Below are 19811 nucleotides of genomic sequence, written 5' to 3'. Positions count from 1 at the left end.
TTCATTGTTATCCTACACGATTGGGAGTTTTATCAATTTATAATATTTGGTCTTACAATTACTCATTTTAAGTACAACAATGTATCTCCTACTATCTGTATTATTGCTATGTTATGTTTATATTTTATGAAACTAATAAAAAGATTGAAAAAGAAAGAAAGAATGGAGATGAGAAGGCATCTCTTTAGCTAGAGGATGGTGAATCTGTAGAATTCACTGCCACAGCTATGAAGCCAAGTCATTGGGTATATTTAAAGCAGAGGTTTATAGGTTCTTGATAAATAAGGGTGTCGAAGGTTACAGGACAATGCAAGAGAGTGGGATTGAGAGGAATAATAAATCACATATGATGAAATGGCGGGGAAGACTTGATGGGCCAAATGGCCTTATTTTGCTCCTCTGTCTTATGGTCATTTTCAAGTTGGAATTCTGTAGTCAGTGTAATATTGTACAGACAGATACTAGACCCCAGCTATTCCTATATTACAAATTTCATTGAGGGAACATACCCAAATGAAAATGCAAATGAATGAAAATACACCCAAAATAAAATGCAGGTGATCCACATATTGAGACCTCTTAGAAAACAAGCTGTATCACAACTTTATATTATGCAAAGGCACATCATCTGTGCATGGATGAAGTAACAAGAGTTGAAAAAATGATCTACTCCTTCCCACCCCACACACTTTGAGACCACTGACCATTGTTCTATTAGTTTTAAATTAGTTATGGAAAGGGACAGATCTGGTCCAAATCAATGTACTAAATAAGGGCAAGTCAAAGTACTAAATACTTCAAATAATACAAAGTACTATTAGACAGGAGCTTGCAGAAGGTGACAGAAGTAGGTTGTTTGCAGGCAAAGAGACATCTGGCAAGTGGGAGGTTTTTAAAAAGTAAGGTAGAAAGTTCAATATCTGCATGTTCCTGTTAGAATGACAGGCAAGGTTGGCAGTAGGGAACCCTGGATGAAGGGGAATATTAAGGTTCTGCTCAGGAGAAAGAAGGCATGGATCAGGTACAAGCAGCCAAGCTCAAGTGAATCCCTGGAGTACAGCAGATGTAGGAATACACTCAAGAAGGAAATTAGGAGGTCTAAAACTACTCTCGATCCTCCAAATGAGGTCTCACCAGTGCTTTATAAAGCCCCAGCATTACACCTTTGTTTTTATATTCTAGTTCTTTTGAAATCAATGCTAACTTTACCGAGACATTTGACAAGGCCCTGCATGGGAGGTTGGTCAAAAAGGTTCAGTTGCTTGGGATTCAAGGTGAGGTAGAAAATTGGATCAGACATTGGTTTTGAGAGAAAAGCTAGAGAGTGGCGGTAGATGGTTGTCTCTCTGACTGGATTTGGTGTTGTGTAATGAACCAGATTTGATTAGGGAGGTAAGGTAAAAGAACCCCATTATAATAGAATTCTTCCTCAAGTTTGACAAGGAGAAGCTAAAGTCAGATGTATCAGTATTAAGTGGAGTAAAGGGAATTACAGTGCATCACAGAAGAGCTGGCCAAAATTGACTGGAAGGGGACACTAGCAGGGATTATGGCAGAGCAGCAATGGCTGAAGTTTCTGGAAGCAATTCAGAAGGCACAGGATAGATATAAGAACTTGAAAGACACAACCATTGCTGATAAGGGAAGTCACAGCCAACACAATGTGATTAAACACCTTGATGAAGGTAGAGCAGTAGATGTAGTGTATATGGATTTCAACAAGACATAGAAACATAGAAAATAGGTGCAGGAGTAGGCCATTCGGCCCTTCGAGCCTGCACCACCATTCAGTGTACAAGGTACCCCATGCAAGGCTTATTGAGAAAGTAAGGCGACATGGGGTCCAAGGGGACATTGCTTTCTGGATCCAGAACCGGCTTGCCTGCAGAAAGTAAAGCGTGGTTGTAGATGGGTCATATTCTGCATGGAGTTCAGTGACCAGTGGTGTGCCTCAGGAATCTGTTTTGGGACCCCTACTTTCCATGATTTATACAAATGACCTGGATGAGGAAGTGGAGGGATGGGTGAGTAAATTTACTGATGACACGAGGGTTGGGGGTGTTGTGGATAGTGTGGAGGGCTGTCAGAGGTTACAGCAGGACATTGAAAGGGTGCCATACTGGGCTGAGAAGTGGAAGATGCAGTTCAACCCAGCTAAGTGTGAGGTGGTTCATTTTGGTAGGTCAAATATGATGGCAGAATATAGTATTAATGATAAGACTCTTGGCAGTGTGGAGGATCAGAGGGATCTGAAAAAGTTTAAGGGAATGGGGGATTCTCAGATCCCTGTAAACAATGAATTAAGTACTGACTGTGTCTGTGACTGCACTGTGTTTGAATAATGTCTCACAGCTGCTTTCTTTCGAGCAAGATAAGGGTTAAAGTTCGCCCAGATCCACGTCTCTGGGCTTTTCACACCTTTTAATTTTGACAAAAAGCAGTACCTGATGTAAATTAGACAGAACATTCCTTTCTTAATTAAAGCATAAATTTGACAGATGTTCTTATCTTTCTAATTAAGTTGTGGCTCCAGCAAACCAGGTAGGACATTCCTTTATTTAATTAAGGTGGCTGGAGTGTCTAAAAAATTGATTGTACTTTTGTGTCGGTGGCCTTATAACTTCTGACAATTCTGACATCAGGCAGTGAACTTGTAGAACCGCTGGGGAGATGAGAAGGATTCTCTCCCTGATGTCAGGTCCAAGTTCACTCGCCAGCTGAACCAAACAAATAAACGGGCGAAGAGATATGTAACGATCTTTTTGCGCTGTCGTTATTTGATCCAGCAAAGTTACGTTTACAGATTTTGGGGTCCGAGTCCATAGGACACTCAAAGCTGCTGCGCAGGCTGACTCCATGGTTAAGAAGGCATATGGTGCATTGGCCTTCAATCACGGGATTGAGTTTAAGAGCTGAGAGGTAACGTTGCAACTATATAGGACCCTGGTCAGACCCCACTTGGAGTACTGTGGTCAGTTCAGGTCACTTCACTACAGGAAGGGTGTGGAAACCTTAGAAAGGGTGCAGAGGAGATTTACAAGGATGTTGCCTGGATTGGGGAGCATGCCTTATGAGAACAGGTTGAGTGAACTCGGCCTTTTCTCCTTGGAGTGACAGAGGATGAGAGGTGACCTGATAGAGGTGTATAAGATGATGAGAGGCACTGATCATATGGATAGTCAGAGGCTTTTTCCCAGGGCTGAGAGGGCACAGTTTTAAGGTGCATGGAAGTAGGTACAGAGGAGGTGTCAGAGATAAGTTTTTTTACGCAGAGAGTGGTCAGTGCGTGGAATGGGCTGCTGGCGACAGTGGAGGCGGATACAATAGGGTCTTTTAAGAGACTCCATGGAGCTTAGAAAAATAGAATGCTATGGTAAACCTAGGTAATTTCTAAGGTAAGGACTTGTTCTTTGGGCCAAAGGGCCTGTATTGTGCTGTAAGTTTTCTATGTTTCTATAAAAGCAAAAGATAGAATATATAATAGAGAAAAAAATTAATGGGAAGTTATCGAGTATTGGGAACCTTTTAAACACTTACAAAAGACAACTAAAAAAGCAACAAGAAGCCAAAAAGATTAAATATGAAGGCAAGCAAGCTAATAATATAAATGAGGATACCAAAGAATGGCCTAATTCTGCTCCAATGTGTTATGCTCTAATCTACAAAATGAGTGGAAAATTATGAAAACTTCATTGCCTTCCGTCTGTAACCAACCACTGCAATTTCACTCACCAAGTTACAACAGACAATGTGTGTTCCAGTAGAAAGAACTCTCAAACGCTGTCATAAGTGTGCTTGGAAGTAGCCTACAAGTGTCACAATGGTTATGGTGCCAATCTAGCATGGCCACAACTTATTAACCCTACTGTAGTCTAGGCATCTTTGGAATATCAGAGGAAACTCGTGGTCACAGCAGAACATTCAAATTCCTTACTGACAATGATGGGAATTAACCCTGATTGTTCATCAGCAAACTTATTCCTCTTATTTACAGATATTAGGTCATTCCAGCCCTATGAGCCACAGCATCCAACAACCCCCAATGTAACTCTGGCCTAATCAAAACCTAACTAACAATCACGAACTAGCCTAATAACCTGTACATCTTTGGACTGAGGAAGGAAAGCAGAGCACCTGGAGAAAACCCATACATTCCACTTTGAGAACATACAAAACTCCTTACAGAGGATGCTGGGATTGAACTCCTGCTGTAATAGTGTCATGCCGTGGTGTCCTTAGAAATATTACATTTAGTTATCAAGAACAAGATGTAATCTCCAGGTGTAGCTGAATCAGTGCTTTAAAGGTTTACCATGCCTTTCTTGAGTTGTTCCAATAACAATTACACCAAAGATCTATTTGCTGTTTCTTGGTAACTTCATAAACTTTCTCAACCAGTCCAGTCATTTCCAACAAAACATGTATCTACAGATCCATATATCACTGTTTCTGTTCCCAGATCTCTTTCAGAACTGCCTCTTATATTGTATTTTATTATTCTCCCCAGCAAAATGTAATGCTTCATATTTTTTTGTATTATTTTGCACTTTTCCAAGGCACAGAAACAACTAAGCGAAACTTGAAGTTCCACCTTCTCTGGATTGACTTCTATTAACATCCTCACACACACACACCCAGGCCTGTTCCCTTTTCTGCAGATTTTCTTGCAGTTATTTAGATGTTTTCTGTTCAGAGGACAGATGAAAAATACTTGTTCAAAGTATCCACATTTAATCCTGTCTTTGTCACATCTCAAATGTTTTTAAATATATGACTTCAACCTCCTTCTTCCTTTACCTACCTTTAGAAGTTTTATTACCTGCCTCGACATGTCAGGATAGCTTAATCTCAATATATTTTCTCCCTTATTTTTACTTAACTTTCTTCTGGCTTCTAATGCATCTGCCTTCCAGTCTATTACCAACCTCTACAACATTGCAATTTTCTTCAACTTGATACTGTACTGACGACTCAGTCCATGTCCACTACCTTGGGCCATAAGGCACACATTTATACTGCATCAGTTTGATCAAATTCTATTCTGGTGGACAATACTGTGTACAAATACTTTACTGGAATTTACATAATGTGACTTTACAAAAATATAGTACAAGCATCAATATCGAATCCCTCAATTTAGAACCTACAGCACATATGGGGAGACACATTCACTAACCCTATTATGTGCCTGAGTAACTATTAGAATGGCGCACCCGAGTTATGTACACACTACTCAAGCTAAAAAGGTTAATGACTGCAGTATTATTTAAGAATTGCTTTTTTACGACTTCAAACCCGAATGTTCAGATTTTGAGTTTGTTATGCTTGTTATTCCTACCTGTTAGCTCCCATCCACATCATCATTCTCCCTTCATTCTTCTCTGATACAAGTTCGTCAGATTCAGCGAGGTTGGTACTAGAAGATGGAGGTGTCTCGACGGCATTAGAAGAGTTATTACTTGCGTAAATATAGCTCCGCACATAGTGGCGATCAGTTTGCAAAGCAAGTTTGAGTTCCTTTGAAAAGCTGGAATGCTCAGGGTTCAGACACTCCATCCACTGAACAGGCTCCTGCTCTTTCAGCTCTGAACTCAAAGGCACCTGGTTAATATCTTGAATAATGCCATTGAAAGGTGAAGGACAAGAACCATCGAAGCCTACAGATGGTGGTGTTCCCTTGAGTTCTTGCTCTGTGCTGGAAACAAGGGGATTCTCTGGCAATTTTGAGGTTGATTCCATTATCAAACAAGAAACCAATGTTACGGAAACCTGTGGTGTAAAGTTTGTAAAGAAGAACTCCATAATACAAAAGCACTATAATGCAGACTTATTTAACCAGATCCTTCCCCATGCTACCTCCTAAAGTTTTACATTAGTATCCAATTTTTTATCTTAAACCATCTTACTGCAGTGAAAAAGTAAAAGTGGCCTAATAATGTCTACACTGTTGCCTTTTATACAAAACAACTGACAAATGTCATCAGGAAATAATTAAGAAAAATAATGTTAGACTATTAAACAAGGCCATTCTTATCTCAAACAAAAGAAAATCTTCAGATGCTGGATATCCAAGCAACACACACAAAATGTTGGATGAACTCAGCAAGCTAGGCAGCAAATTCAGAAAAAAGTACGGTCGACATTTTGGGTCAAGACCCTTCGGCAGGACTGGAGAAAAAAAAGATGAGTAAATATAAAAGGTGGAGGAGGGGAGAGAGAAACACACGGTGACAGAAGAAACCGGGAGAGGGACGGATGAAGTAAAGAGTTGGGAAGTTGATCGGTAAAAGGCGGGAGAAGGAGAGGGAGAGAATAGGCCATGGAAAAAGAAAAAAGGGGGAGGAGCACCAGGAGTCGATGGGCAAGCAAGGAGATAAGGTGAGAGAGGTAAAAGGATAAGAGGAATGGTGAAGAGGGTGGGGCATTACCGGAAGTTTGAGAAATGCGCACTAATCCTAACCTCACCATCAAACCCGCAGATGGGGGGGGGGAAGGCTGTAGTAATCAGCTTGTTCCTGCCCAACTGAACTCATATCTCTCATACCTGCATACCTCAACTCTGTCTTATCCCCCCCCCCAGTTCAGTGCCTTACTACCTACACCCATGACACTTCACACGCTCTGGATCTTTTCAATGATTTCAAGTTCACTGGCCCCATCATCTTATTTTCACTATGATATCCAGTCTCCATATACCTCCATCCCCCACCAGGAAGGACTCAAAGCACTCCGTTTCTTTCCAACACCAGACCCAACCAGTTCCCCTCCACCGCCAATATCCTCCATCCAGCAGAACTTGTCCTCACACTTAATAATTTCTCCTTTCGTTCCTTCCACTTCCTTCAAACAAAAGGTGTAGCCACAGGCACTCGCATGGGTCCCAGTTATGCCTGCCTTTTTGCCAGCTATGTGGAACAGCCTACACAGGTGTCCGTCCCCCATTTTCCTATGCTACATTGACGACTGCATTGGTGCTGTTTCCTGTACCCATGCCGAGCTGGTCGACTTCATCAACTTTGCCTCCAACTTCCACCCTGCCCTCAAATTTAAAGGGCCCACAACCAACACCTCCCCCCCCACCGCTCAATTTCGTTGTCTATCTCTGGAGGCAACTTATCTACTAATGTCTATTATAAACCCACGGACTCTCACAGCTACCTGGAATATACCTCTTCTCACCCTGTTACTGAAAAAAACAATCTCTCAATTCTTCCATCTCTGCCAAATCTGCTCTCAGAATGAGGCTTTTCATTCTAGAATGAAGGAGATGTCCTTTTTCAAAGAAAGGGGCTTCCCTTCTTCCACCATCTACACAGCCCCTCAATCGCATCTCTTCCATTTTTCGCATATCTGCTCTTACCCCATCCTCCTGCCACACTACCAGGGATAGGGTTCCTCGTTCTCGTCTACCCCCACCAGCCTCCATGTCTAGCACATAATTATCCAGAACTTCCGCCATCTCCAACAGGATCCCACCACCGAGCACATCTTTCCCTCCCCCCACACTTTCTGCTTTCTGCAGGGATCGCTCCCTACGCAACTCCTTTGTCCCTCCCCACTGATCTCCCTCCTGGCACTTATCCTTGCAAACGGATCCTACCCTATACCTCCTCCCTCACTACCATTCAGGGCCCAAAGTCATTCCAGGTGAGGCGACACTCCACCTGTGAGTCTCTTGGGGATATATACTGTGTCCGATGCTCCCGGTGTGACCTCCTGCCTATCGGTGAGACCTGACGTAAATTGGGAGACTGTTTCACTGAGTGCCTACGCATTGTCTGCCAGAAGAAGCGGGGATCTCCCAATGCCCACCCATTTCAATTCCACTTTCCATTCCCATTCCGATATGTCAATTCATGGCCTCCTCTACTGTAGCGATGAGACCACACTCAGGTTGGAACAACACCTTTACTCCACCTGGGTAGCCTCCAACCTGATGGCATGAACATCAATTTCTCAAACCTCCAGCAATACCCCCCACCCCTCCCTTCACCATTCCCTTTCCCCTCTCTCACCTCATCTCCTTGCCTGCCAATCACCTCCCTCTCGTGCTCCTCCCCTTTACTTTTTTGCAATCCTTCTGTTTTCTCCTATTGGACGACTCCTTCTCCAGCCCTGTACCCCTTTCACAATCAACTTCCCAGCTCTTTATTTCACCCCTCCCCCCTCCCAGCTTCACCTATCACCTTGTGTTGTTCCCCCCCCCCGCACCTTTTATATCTACTTCTCAGCTTTTTTCTCCACTCCTGCCAAAGGGTCTCAGCCCGAAACTTGGACTGTACTTTTTTCCATCTGTGCTGCCTGGCCTGCTGAGTTCCTGCAGCATTTTGTGTGTGTTGCCATTCTTATTTCAATATAATATAGGAATTGATATAAGGAAAAAACAGTTACAGCTTTAAAAAATTTACAGCTCATTTTTAAATCCGGATACCAGTTGTCATTGCAACTGTGGTACTTAAGTCAGTGATTCAGAGGGATGATCAACAGGAAAAATACCCATGATAAACTGTATCTGAGGCACAGCAGGATCAAGACTTTGGCCTATCGTATCTGTGGCAGCCATGACATTAATCTAAATGACCACCCCCCCCCCATCTTCCTGTGCAACGCCCATATCCTTTCATTCTCCAAAAGTGGGATTAACTTATCCAATCCTGTTACAGGTCTCAACTCAAAATGTTGATCATCCATTCCTATCCATAGATGCTGCCTGACCTGCTGAGTTCCTCTAGCTTTCAAGCAACACACACAAAATGCTGGTGGAACACAGCAGGCCAGGCAGCATCTATTGGAAGAAGTACAGTTGATGTTTCGGGTCGAGACCCTTCGTCAGGACTAACTGAGAAAAGAGATAGTAAGAGATTTGAAAGTGGGATGGGGAGGGGGAGACCCGGAATGATAGGAGAAAACAGGAGGGGGAGGGATGAAGCCAAGAGCTGAGAAGTTGATTGGCAAAAGTGATACAAGGCTAGAGAAGGGTATCATGGAACGCAAGGCCTTGGAAGAAAGAAACATAGAAAATAGGTGCAGGAGTAGGCCATTCAGCCCTTCGAGCCTGCACCGCCATTCAGTATGATCATAGCTGATCATCCAACTCAGAACCCCGCCCCAGCCTTCCCTCCATACCCCCTGACCCCCGTAGCCACAAGGGCCATATCTAACTCCCTCTTAAATATAGCTAATGAACTAGCCTCAACTGTTTCCTGTGGCAGAGAATTCCACAGATTCACCACTCTCTGTGTGAAGAAGTTTTTCCTAATCTCGGTCCTAAAGGGCTTCCCCTTTATCATCAAATTGTGACCCCTCGTTCTGGACTTCCCCAACATCGGGAACAATCTTCCTGCATCTAGCCCGTCCAATCCCTTTAGGATCTTATACGTTTCAATAAGATCCCCCCTCAATCTTCTAAATTCCAACGAGTATAAGCCTAGTTGATCCAGTCTTTCATCATACGAAAGTCCTGCCATACCAGGAATCAATCTGGTGAACCTTCTTTGTACTCCCTCTATGGCAGGGGGAGAAAGGCGGGGCGGGGGGGAGCACCAGAGGAAGATGGAGAACAGGCAAGGAGTAATTGTGAGAGGGAAAGAGAGAAAAAAAGACAAGAAAGTTAAAATAAATAAATAAATAAATAATAGATTAGGGATGGGGTAAGAAGGTGCCTGGCCTGCTGCGTTCCACCAGCATTTTGCGTGTGATGCTTGAATTTCCAGCATCTGCAGATTTTCTCGTGTTTGCTTCCTCCAGCTTTCTGTGTGCTGCTCCAGCTTTCAGCATCTGTAGTCTCATTACATTTTTTTTGTATGTTCGTGTGTCCATCTAAAATCTCTTAAATGCTCCTGACACTTCTACCACCTCCCTTTGGAGCACACTCCAGACCCCTACAAACCACTTCAGAGTGAAAAGAAAAGTATGCCTTGTGTTGTATAGTTGTAACATGATTTCCCAATTTATATAGTCAATGACGTGAATGAAGGAACGCATGCCAAACAACTTTTTCACAAAATTGTCTACCTGTATCACCACTAACTGGAAACGATGCACCTTGTACACTTCCCAGGGCCCTGCTATTTACTGTGCAAGTTCTGCCCTGGTTTAAGTAACCAAACTTCAACATTTTGCCACTGTCAAGTCAAGTCTATTGGCATTTCGACCATAAGCTGCTGGGTACAGTACGCAGTAAAAATGAAACAATGTTCCTCCAGCACCCTGGTAGAAGCCTTTTCCCACTTTCTCAGTAGATCTACTGTAGATTTGGCTGTAAGCTTAGACATCCACCATCTACAATAGGATCCTACCACTGACTATATCTTTCCCACAAACCCTCCACCCCACTGCCCCCGGCTTTCTACAGGGATCACTCTCCCTTGTCCAGTGATCATCCTCCAGGCAATTATCCATACTAGCATGACAAATGCTACACTTGCCCTCACACCTCTTCTATCAGCATCACTCAAAGCTCCAAACAGTCCTAGGTGAGACAAAATTTCACCAGCACGTCTGTGAGGGTCAGCTAATGCATCTGGTGCAGGCTCTTTTACATCAATGAAACCCAACACATTGGTGGAGCACTTTGTCAAGCACCCTTGCTCTGTCCACCGCAAAAGATGGGATTTCTCGATAGCCATCCATTTCAATTCAACTTCCTATTCCCTTCTGACATGTCAGTCCATGGCTTCCTCTAATGGCACATAGAGCAGCAATACCTCACATTCTGTCTGAGTAGTTGACAACCTGATCACATGACAGTGATTTCTCTAACTTCAGGTAATTCCTTCCCCTCCTCTTTTTCACTTCCCCATTCTGGTTCCTCTCTCACCCCTCCTCCTTCCCTTTCTCCTATCAGATTCCTCCTTCTTCAGTCCTTTACCTCTTCCAGCCCTTTTCCACCACCCACCTTCACCCTCACCTTTTTTCACCGAACTCCTGCCAGCTTCCCCTCACCCACCATCTTATTCTGCTTTCTGCCCTTCCTTTTCCAGTCCGAATTAAGGGTCTCCGACCCAAACGTCAACTATTTATTCCCCACCGTAGATGTTGTCTGCTTGGCTGAGTTCCTCCAGTATTTTGTGTATTGATCATAGACAAACAGCTCCACCATCCACCACACTAGCAATTTTGCTATCATCCACAAACTTACCAAGCACGTCGACTACATTCTCATGGAAATCAATACACCTGATAAACAATAGTGGACCCTGTGGCACATTACCCACTGGTCACAGACATCCAATCTGAAATACAATCCTCCACCACCACTAAACCAATTTTATATCGGCTTGTCTAGATCGACAACCCCAGAGAACAAAGTGGAATCTTCCCCCACATTTTGGTTAAGTTGTGGCGGAGAGCATCACTGGGGGAGGGATTCAGGGTCGCTGGGCAGGAGGAGGTATCACGCCGTCTGCGTTTGTTGGGAGGGTGTTAAAATGGGATACACAATCACACCCTCCGCCAATCACCACCCACCTACGCCGCAGTCACCGAGTCGGGGGGTGTGTTGAAGCTTAAGTCCCCACCGCCGACACTCACTCACTCACTTCCCGCAACAGCACTTCGTCCCGATGGGTCTCGTAGAGAGCCCCACCCACACTCCCACAACACTCCTGTCCCATGTCATCGAGAGGAAGAAAGGGGAAAAGGACTGGCACATCCGCGGCCCGAAACTACCCCAAACCCGCCAGCCGACACTCACCGACCCACTGCCACAGTCCGGCCTCCAGTCGCTGTGAGATCACTTCCGGGGTCTTGGCAGTGTGACGTCACTTCCTGGATCGCGGCGCCACAGAAATTCTCACATACACACACAAAGTAAGAGGCTTGTGTGCACTTTCCTGGGGGAAAAGTCCTCCGGCTCGTCATCACTCGCCAGCGCACATCTGTCCCCGTGTCGTGCCGTGACTAGGAGTGGCAGGGCTCCACAATAAACCAGACGAACCTAAGCTCCGTTCTCCTGCCGGAAACTGTTGTCAATCCTGAATAGGAAAACGACAGACCTGTCCGTCAAATGATTGTCGCTCCAACCTGCCAGTCGGTTGATGGTAGAGCGAATCACACTGTCCAATCAGCGTTGTAATTTTCCCTTTGCCGGCCAATGGGAATCTTGGAGGCAGGACTTCCGGCGGAGCTGGGCGCCATGGCGAAGACCTACGATTACCTGTTTAAGCTACTGCTGATCGGAGATAGTGGCGTCGGCAAAACCTGCGTCCTTTTCCGCTTCTCCGAGGACGCCTTTAACACCACCTTCATCTCGACAATCGGTATGGCCGGTCGCGCGCAGGTTCTCCTTTCTGGGTATTGGGGTGCAGGGAGCGAAGGTCAAGGACCGAACCCGGCCCCATTCTTTCCCCTCCCGCTGGTCGAGACCCCGGGCCCAGCCACCAGATAACTGCTACGCGGATCTCCCTTCCCCTCTCGCTCTGAAACCTCGCAGTGGGCAGGAAGCTGACGTCTGTCCCAGGTGGAGATGGTTCCAGTCCGTGGCTGCCTCAACAGCCGGCCTGTTACTCCAACAATGTCCCCATCAACTTTCCCGCCCTCCAGGTCTGCCGCTTACTGACACACTCGGGGCAATTTACAGCGATCGATTAACCTTCCGACTTGTATTGACTTTGAGACGTGACGAAACCGGAGCCCCAAACCGGAGCGACCTGCATGTGGTAACGGGTAGAATGTGAAAATCCCACACAGACGCCACCGGATACAGATCAGCGGCTCTAGCAGCTGCTCCAATCTCTGGATTGACCAGTTTAGTCGTGATGTCTAACTGAGTTCTCGTTTTCCCGTGACAGTCTAAGACTTGTATTCCTTTCTATGATCTCAGTACAGTTTAGGTTACTTTGAATTTAAGGTTCGTTTCTTCTAACTGTGATTAACTCGGCTTAACATTCCTACTTTATCTGCTTGGCAAGGCGGGACCTCATTTAGGTTTTTTTCCCCTTTCTGGTTTGTAATACTTTAAGCTTGGGGTCAGTAAAATCTCAGATTTTCCTGCACAATCTGTCTTGTCTCATTTTCATTAAGCCATTTGGGTTTATAGATGAATTTGAATGGTTTTTGTGGTTCCATGTACATTGTGTTTGCTGACAGAGCTGAACTGAATTTGGAAAATCAACTTTCAGAGAGATTCAAATGACTTCCATGTTAGAGACTACATTCACATTATAATAAGTGAAAAATGGCTACCAGTGACCAATGGTATTCAGCAGCCGTCAGTGTTGGGTGCATTACTTTTCATGTTATATGTTAATTATCTGGGTGATAAAGTTGATGGCCAAGTTTACAGGTGATAAAAAATAAGTGGGGAGCAGATAACGTTGAGGAAGCAGGATGTTGCTGAAGAACTGGACAGAATGGAAGAATGGGCAAAGTGTCCGATGGAATACAGTGTAGGGAAGTGTAGATCATTGCACTTCAGTAGAACCAATACCGAATATTATAGTAACCAATAGTATAGACTATTTTCTAGACAGGTAGTGCAGGATTAATATATACGGATGACATGCAGGTTCAGTCAGTAATACAGAAGGCAAATGTAATGTTAGCATTCATTTCAAGAGGACTAGAATATACTGTAATAGCAGGGATGTAATGCAATGGTCAGGCCACAATCAGGAGAATTATGAACAGTTTTGGGCCTCATCTAAGACAAGATAGAGTCATTGGAGAGGTTCCAGAGGAGGTTTATGAGAATTATCCCACAAATGAAAAGATTAATATCTGAGGAGTGTTTGATGGCTCTCGGCCTGTGCTTCTGAACTTTAAATGAACGAGAGGGGATCTCATTGAAACCTGCCAAATATCGAAATAGAATGGACATAGTGAAGATGTTTCCAATAGCATGAGAGTCTGAGACCAAAGGGCACAGCTTCAGAATAGGAGAATGTCCCTTTAGAACAGAAATGAGAAGAAATTTCTGAAGCTAGAAGGTGGTGAATCTGTGGAAATCTTTGCCACGTATGGCTGTGGAGGCCAAGTCATTGGGTATATTTAAAACAAGATTGATTGTTATTAATTAATAAGGGCATCAAAGGATGACAAGAGAATGAGGTTAACAGGAAATAAAGGGAGATTAGTATATTTTGTCATATGTAGATTGAAATATTTACCCATAATTGAATGACACAATGAGCCGAATGGCATAATCTGCTCTTTAAGTCTAATTGCAGCTAAGGCTGAGGGCCTTGTCCTTCATGCTAAGTTTTTTAATTTAAAATGACTGAACTTGATTTCTTTCTTTTCAGGTATTGACTTTAAAATCAGAACAATTGAGTTGGATGGAAAGAAAATCAAACTGCAGATATGGTGAGGATATGTAGGGCCACTTGACCAGGGTCTGCAAACTGCATTTACCCTGAAATCAGAATAGTAGCTGATTGCTTGTAACATCACATCATACGCATAATTGAAAAACCATTGTGTTCACCAGCTGTCCGATCAAGCTGATTGTGGTTTTAACAAAGGAATTGTCTTTGGAGTAGCGTTTCCCAACCTGAGGTCCTGTCAATTAATGGTAGAGGTCCATGTCCCTTTTATGGAGCATTTTCCATGGTCTTGATGGTATTAACTCAGGGCAGCAAAACAGAAAATTAAATTTACAGTACAATGTGATTTGCTATTCTCCCACTGTGACTCTTTACGTTTGAATTTGTGCATTCTATATTGTAAAATGTCCTCATGTACTTTGGTGGTTCAGTGAAAGACTTGGAAGGACTGTATTTTCATCTAAGGTATTGAGTTAAAGCAAAAGTTTAACAGCTTAAGTTGGAAATAGTGCCAGTGAGTTCAAAGTTCGAAAGGTCAAAATAAAATTTATTATTAGAGTACATAGATGTCACCACATACAACCCTGAGATTCTTTTACTGTAGGCACACTTAGCAAATCTATAGAATAGTAACTATAAACAATTATCAATGGACAACAAACAAAATGCAGATTTAAATAAATAACAGGAATGAAATAAAAAGATAGTCTTTAAAGGAAGGCCATTGGTTGTGGAAACACCAGAAGTAGAATCAGTGTAGTTATTCCTTTCTATTCAAGAGACTGATGTTTGAGGGGTAGTAACTATTCTTGAACCTGGTGGTGTGAGTCCTCCAGCACTTGATGGAAGCGGTAAGAAAAGAGCATGGCCTGGGTGGTGAGGATCTTTGATAGATGCTGCTTTTCTACAGCAACATTGCAGGTAGATGTGCTCAATGGTTGGGAGGGATTTACCTGTGATATACTGGGCTGAATCCCCTACCTTCTGTAGAATTTTCTGCTACAATAACAGGCCGTAATGCAGCCAGTGAGGACACTTTCCACCACACATCTACAGAAGTTTGCCAAGGTTTTTGGTGACAAGGGCCTTTAAAATGTTATCAAACTTGTAATCAGCTCTGAGCAGTCAAGCAGGAAATACAGGACTGTATGTACATTGCAGTTTATAGAAGCAGAGACAACGGTGGCAGCACTATTGAAACGAAAAAGGAAAGAAATCAGTAAGAAATTTCTTTGCTGCATTTGACGCACAAGCTATCGATCGGAACATTCCGTTAACCACCGTTTCTTGGTTCTTTGCCATTGTAGCTACACCTCTCCCATAGCTGTCCTGTTGGTGGGACAAGATGCACTCAGGGATTATTGTGGTGGAATCTGTAATTTGGTATGCTTGGAATGATTATGTCGGAAACTGTGGGACAGCTTGCGTGATTTAAATGCTAATCTCCATAGAAAAGCTTTATCGTTGAAAAGACGTAGCTGACATTAAACTACTTTTAAAAGGACATCGTTACTGTCTCTTTAAAAAACAAAAGGATTCTCTATCTATGTCAAATCTGTTCAGTCCCTTTGATCAGTTCCTTGCTCATTATTCATTATCCCCTAAATTTTGAGTTTATCACCATTCTATATTGCATCCACCCTCCCTGCAACCCCAATATTCGCCTGATAACGACATCATCCTCATCACATCATACACTGCCCCACTTGTTTATTAATTCTTAAAGAAGTGTGTATAGTTTATAAGTATCCGGTAGTATTGCAACTGGCCAAGCAGAAGTAGGTGCATGTTCTTTATCCTTTCACTGACTACATCAACAGACCATTGTAGGGTTTTACACATACAAACCTGGTGGCAGGTCCAGTTTCCCCTGAAAAAACAGCATGGTTTGCAAAAAGGTGTGGTGGGGCAAGAAGTTAGAAATATGTAACAGAGACATACAATGAGAGGTTTACTTCACAGCATAATGTTTATTCGCTGTCCTTGCGTGCTCAGTTTTCTTGACTTAGTGCGAAACTGTATTTCTTAACTTACTGCCTTGGTAATACCGTGACAATGTTGCATTGGCATGTTGTCAATGCAATGTCAGAACTAGTTAATGCTTCACAGTTGACTGTGTTATCAACAATCTGATTGCTTAGCTGTTTGGCTCTATAATAGGATTAGGTAGCGTTGGTCAGCTGTGTGGGTTCTGAACTGGCCAGGTAGACCTAACTGGAGAGGGCTACACCAACTGATTTCAGACTCTGTGTTGGCTGTAGAGTTCCTGCTGCACATACTGAGTCCAAATTTGTTCCCAACCTCGAGTGTTGTCTGTATGCAAATTGCGCATTCTCTGTGACCGCGTGATATTTATCACATGTGCTGGTCACTGGGTTGATTGGCCACCATGGTAGTTAAAAGGCAGAATCTAGTCATGTTGATGGGAGAGTAAACATACAGTTGATAGCAAGGGCCTGTTTTCAAGCTGTAAGAGTTTATGATCATGCAATGGGAAATTGTTTTGCTCCCTCTTTGTGTTTACCCATTCAAACCACTGCCATAAGTTTCAGCCATAATCCTGAAGTGATAGTGCTGAGGATGATCTAGTTGGTTTACAAACAGCAGCAGTGAGTTTGCTAGCAAAGAGAGGCTGGTAATAGGGCAAAATTGCAGTTAATAGAATGAGTTGCAACGCAAAAGGATGAATGCGGGTTTGAAAGTGTCATATTTGATTGTGCACACAATATGGAATAAGCTATGAATTGGCCTGTCTGATGATGTGGGCATCACTGAGTTGTGGCTGAATGAAGATTATAGCTGCGAACTTAACATGAAAGGATACAAATTGCTTTGAAAAGACCAGCAAGAAGGCAGAGGGGATGGTATGGCTCTGTTGATAAAAACAATCATAAGTGATGTAGAGTCGGAATGCGTTGAATCATAGTGGATAGAGCTAAGGAGCTGCAAGGGTGAAAAAATGGGAGTATATACAGACTCCCAAATAGTGGTAAAGATGTAGTCTCCAAATTACAATGGGAGATAGAAAATGCATGCCAAAAGGGCATGTTACAACAGTTTTAGGGGGTTTCATTTGCAGGTAGATTAGCAAAATGAGGTTGGTGCTGCATTCCAGAGGGAGAATTTGTGGAATGCCTACAAAATTGCTTTTTAGAGCAGTTTGTGGTTGAGGTCGCTAGGGGTCAGCTATTCTTTTGTGCAATGAACCAGAATTGATCAGAGAGCTTAAAGTAAAGGAACTCAGGGCGACAAATGATCATAATATGATGGTATTTACCCTGCAACTTGAGAAGGACAAGCTAAAGTCAGATGAATTAGTGTTACAGTGGAGTAATTACAGAGGCACGAGAGGAGCTGGCCATAGTTGATTGGAAAAGAACATTAAGGAGGATGACAGCGGAGCAGCAATAGCTGGAATTTCTGAGAGCCATTCAGAAGATGCAGAATGATTACATCTCAAAGAGGAAGTATTCTAAGGGCACAACTGCGGCTGACGAGAAGTCAATGCCAAACTAAAGGCATATAGTAGAGCAAAATTTCGTGGGAAGTTAAAGGATTGGGAAGCAACTATAAATTTAATGAAGGAAACAAATATGAAGGTAAGCTAGCCAATAATGTAGGGCATATCAAAGTTTTCTTCGATAAATAAAGTGTAAAAGAAAGGCAAAAGCAGATATCAGACTGCTAGAAAATGATGCTGGAGAGGTAGTGATAGGGAACAAGGAAATGGTGGATGAACTGAATAAGTATTTTGCATCAGTCTTCACTGTGGAAGACACTAGCAGTATGCTGGAATTTCAAGAATGTCAGGAGGCAGAAGTGAGTGCAGTTGCCATTACTAGGGGGAAGGTGCTTGAGAAGATGGAAGTTATCTGGACTAGACGGTATACACCCCTGGGTTCTGAAAGAGGTGGCTGAAGAGATGTGGAGGTATTGGTAATGACATCTATGTGAATGACTTTGACATAGCTCTGGAGGAATGCAAGCTTGCAAATGTCACTGCACTCTCCAAGGAGGGAGAGAAGAAGAAGAATGGAAATTATAGGCCAGTTAGTCTGACCTCAGTGGTTTGGAAGATGTTGGAATCAATTGTTAAAGATTTGGTTTCAGAATAGTTGGAGGCATATGACAAATTAGGCCCTTCAGTGTGGTTTCTTTAAGGGAAAGTCTTGCCTGACAAATATGTGGAATTCTTTGAAGAAATGACAAGCAGGATAGACCAAGGAGATGTTGTTGGATTTTCAGAAGGCCTTTGACTAGGTGCCACACATGAGGCACCTAGCTATAAGCTATAAGCCCATGGTATTACAGGAAAGATACTATCATGGATAATGCATTGGGTGACTAGTAGGAGGCAAGATGTTGGGGGGGGGAGGGAGCCTTTTCTGACTGGCTGCCAGTGACTATAATGTTCCACAGAAGTCTGTGTTGGAACCACTTATTTTTACATTGTATGTCAATGATGGAATTGATGTCTTTGAGGCTGTTTGTGGATGATACAATACACGAGGGTGGGACATGTAATTTTAAGGAAGTAGAGAGGCTACAGAAGGATTTGGATTAGGAGAATGCAAAGAAGTGTTGGGAAGTGCATGGTCATGCACTTTAGTGGAAGAAATAGAAGGGTTGACTATTTTCTAAATGGAGAGAAAATGCAAATATCTGAGCTGCAAAGGGACTTGGGAGTTCTTGTGTAGGCTTCTCTAAAGGTTAATTTGCAGGTTGAGTCAATGGTGAGGAAGGCAAATGCAATGTTAGCATTCATTTCAAGAGAAGTAGAATATAAAAGCAAAGATGTAATGCTGAGGCTTTACTTGGGAGTATTGTGAGCAATCTTTAGGTCTCTTATCCGAGAAAGAATGTGCTGACATTGAAGAAGGTTCATAGGAAGTTTACAAAAATGATTCTGGGGTTGAAAGGCTTGTCATTTGAAGGCCCTGGGCCTCTACTCCCTGGAAATCAGAAGAATGAGGGGTGACTTCATTGAAATCTATCGAATGGTGAAAGGGCTCGATGGAGTGGATGTGGAGAGGGTGCTTCCTATGGTGGGGCAATCTAAGCCCAGAGGACACGGCCTCAGAGAATGGAGATGAGGAAGAATTTCTTCAGCCAGAGAGTGGCGAGTCTGTGGAATTCATTGCCACAGGTGGCTGTGTAGGGGCTGTGTAGGCTAAGTCATTGGGTATAGTTAAGGCAGAGTTTAATGGATTCTTGAGTGGTCAGGGGCATGAAAGGATACGGGGAGAAAGGAGGAGATTGGGGTTGAGAGGGAAAATGGATCAGCCATGATGAAATAGCAGAGCAGACTCGATGGGTCAAATGGCCTAATTCTGCTCCTATAACTATTGGTCGTCTTCTGTCGAGAAGAGCATCATTTCACCTGCTGTTTCATCTTAAATCAGTTGGTATAAAAAACTAGGTCACAACTTAACTAGAATTGGTGAGGAAATCTGCAGGTGCTGGAAATCCAAGCAATGCCAAGAAAATGCTGGAGGAATTCAGCAGGCCAGGCAGCATCTACGGAAAAGAGTAACCAGTTGATATTTC

The 19811-nt window shown here is 43.3% G+C and overlaps 2 protein-coding genes across 11 annotated transcripts in view; one reads left to right on the top strand and one right to left on the bottom strand.

The window, feature by feature from the left end:
- The window catches only part of LOC140188328 (E3 ubiquitin-protein ligase arkadia-C-like), a 172318-nt gene extending 160203 nt beyond the window's left edge, over nt 1–12115 (bottom strand). For 4 of the 9 annotated variants that reach the window (XM_072244469.1, XM_072244470.1, XM_072244477.1 and 1 more), the window contains exons 1-2: nt 11541–11689; nt 5339–5769 (exon numbers count right to left, since the gene is read on the bottom strand). In XM_072244469.1, the coding sequence (XP_072100570.1) occupies nt 5339–5769; nt 11541–11615 (506 nt within the window). In that variant the 5' untranslated portion in view covers nt 11616–11689. The other 5 variants (XM_072244471.1, XM_072244472.1, XM_072244473.1 and 2 more) reach the window with 5 other exon arrangements.
- The window catches only part of rab8a (RAB8A, member RAS oncogene family), a 32160-nt gene continuing 24145 nt past the window's right edge, over nt 11797–19811 (top strand). The window contains exons 1-2 of one of the 2 annotated variants that reach the window (XM_072244480.1): nt 11797–12260; nt 14244–14304. In XM_072244480.1, coding sequence (XP_072100581.1) covers nt 12095–12260; nt 14244–14304 — 227 coding nt within the window. In that variant the 5' untranslated portion in view covers nt 11797–12094. The remainder of the gene's footprint in view (nt 12261–14243; nt 14305–19811) is intronic. The other variant, XM_072244479.1, reaches the window with a different exon arrangement.

Source organism: Mobula birostris, chromosome 26, assembly GCF_030028105.1.
Source record: "Mobula birostris isolate sMobBir1 chromosome 26, sMobBir1.hap1, whole genome shotgun sequence".
Classification (NCBI taxonomy): Eukaryota; Metazoa; Chordata; class Chondrichthyes; order Myliobatiformes; family Myliobatidae; genus Mobula; species Mobula birostris.
The sequence above is the reverse complement of the archived record's forward strand: the minus strand, read 5'-3'. Positions and strand labels throughout refer to the sequence as shown.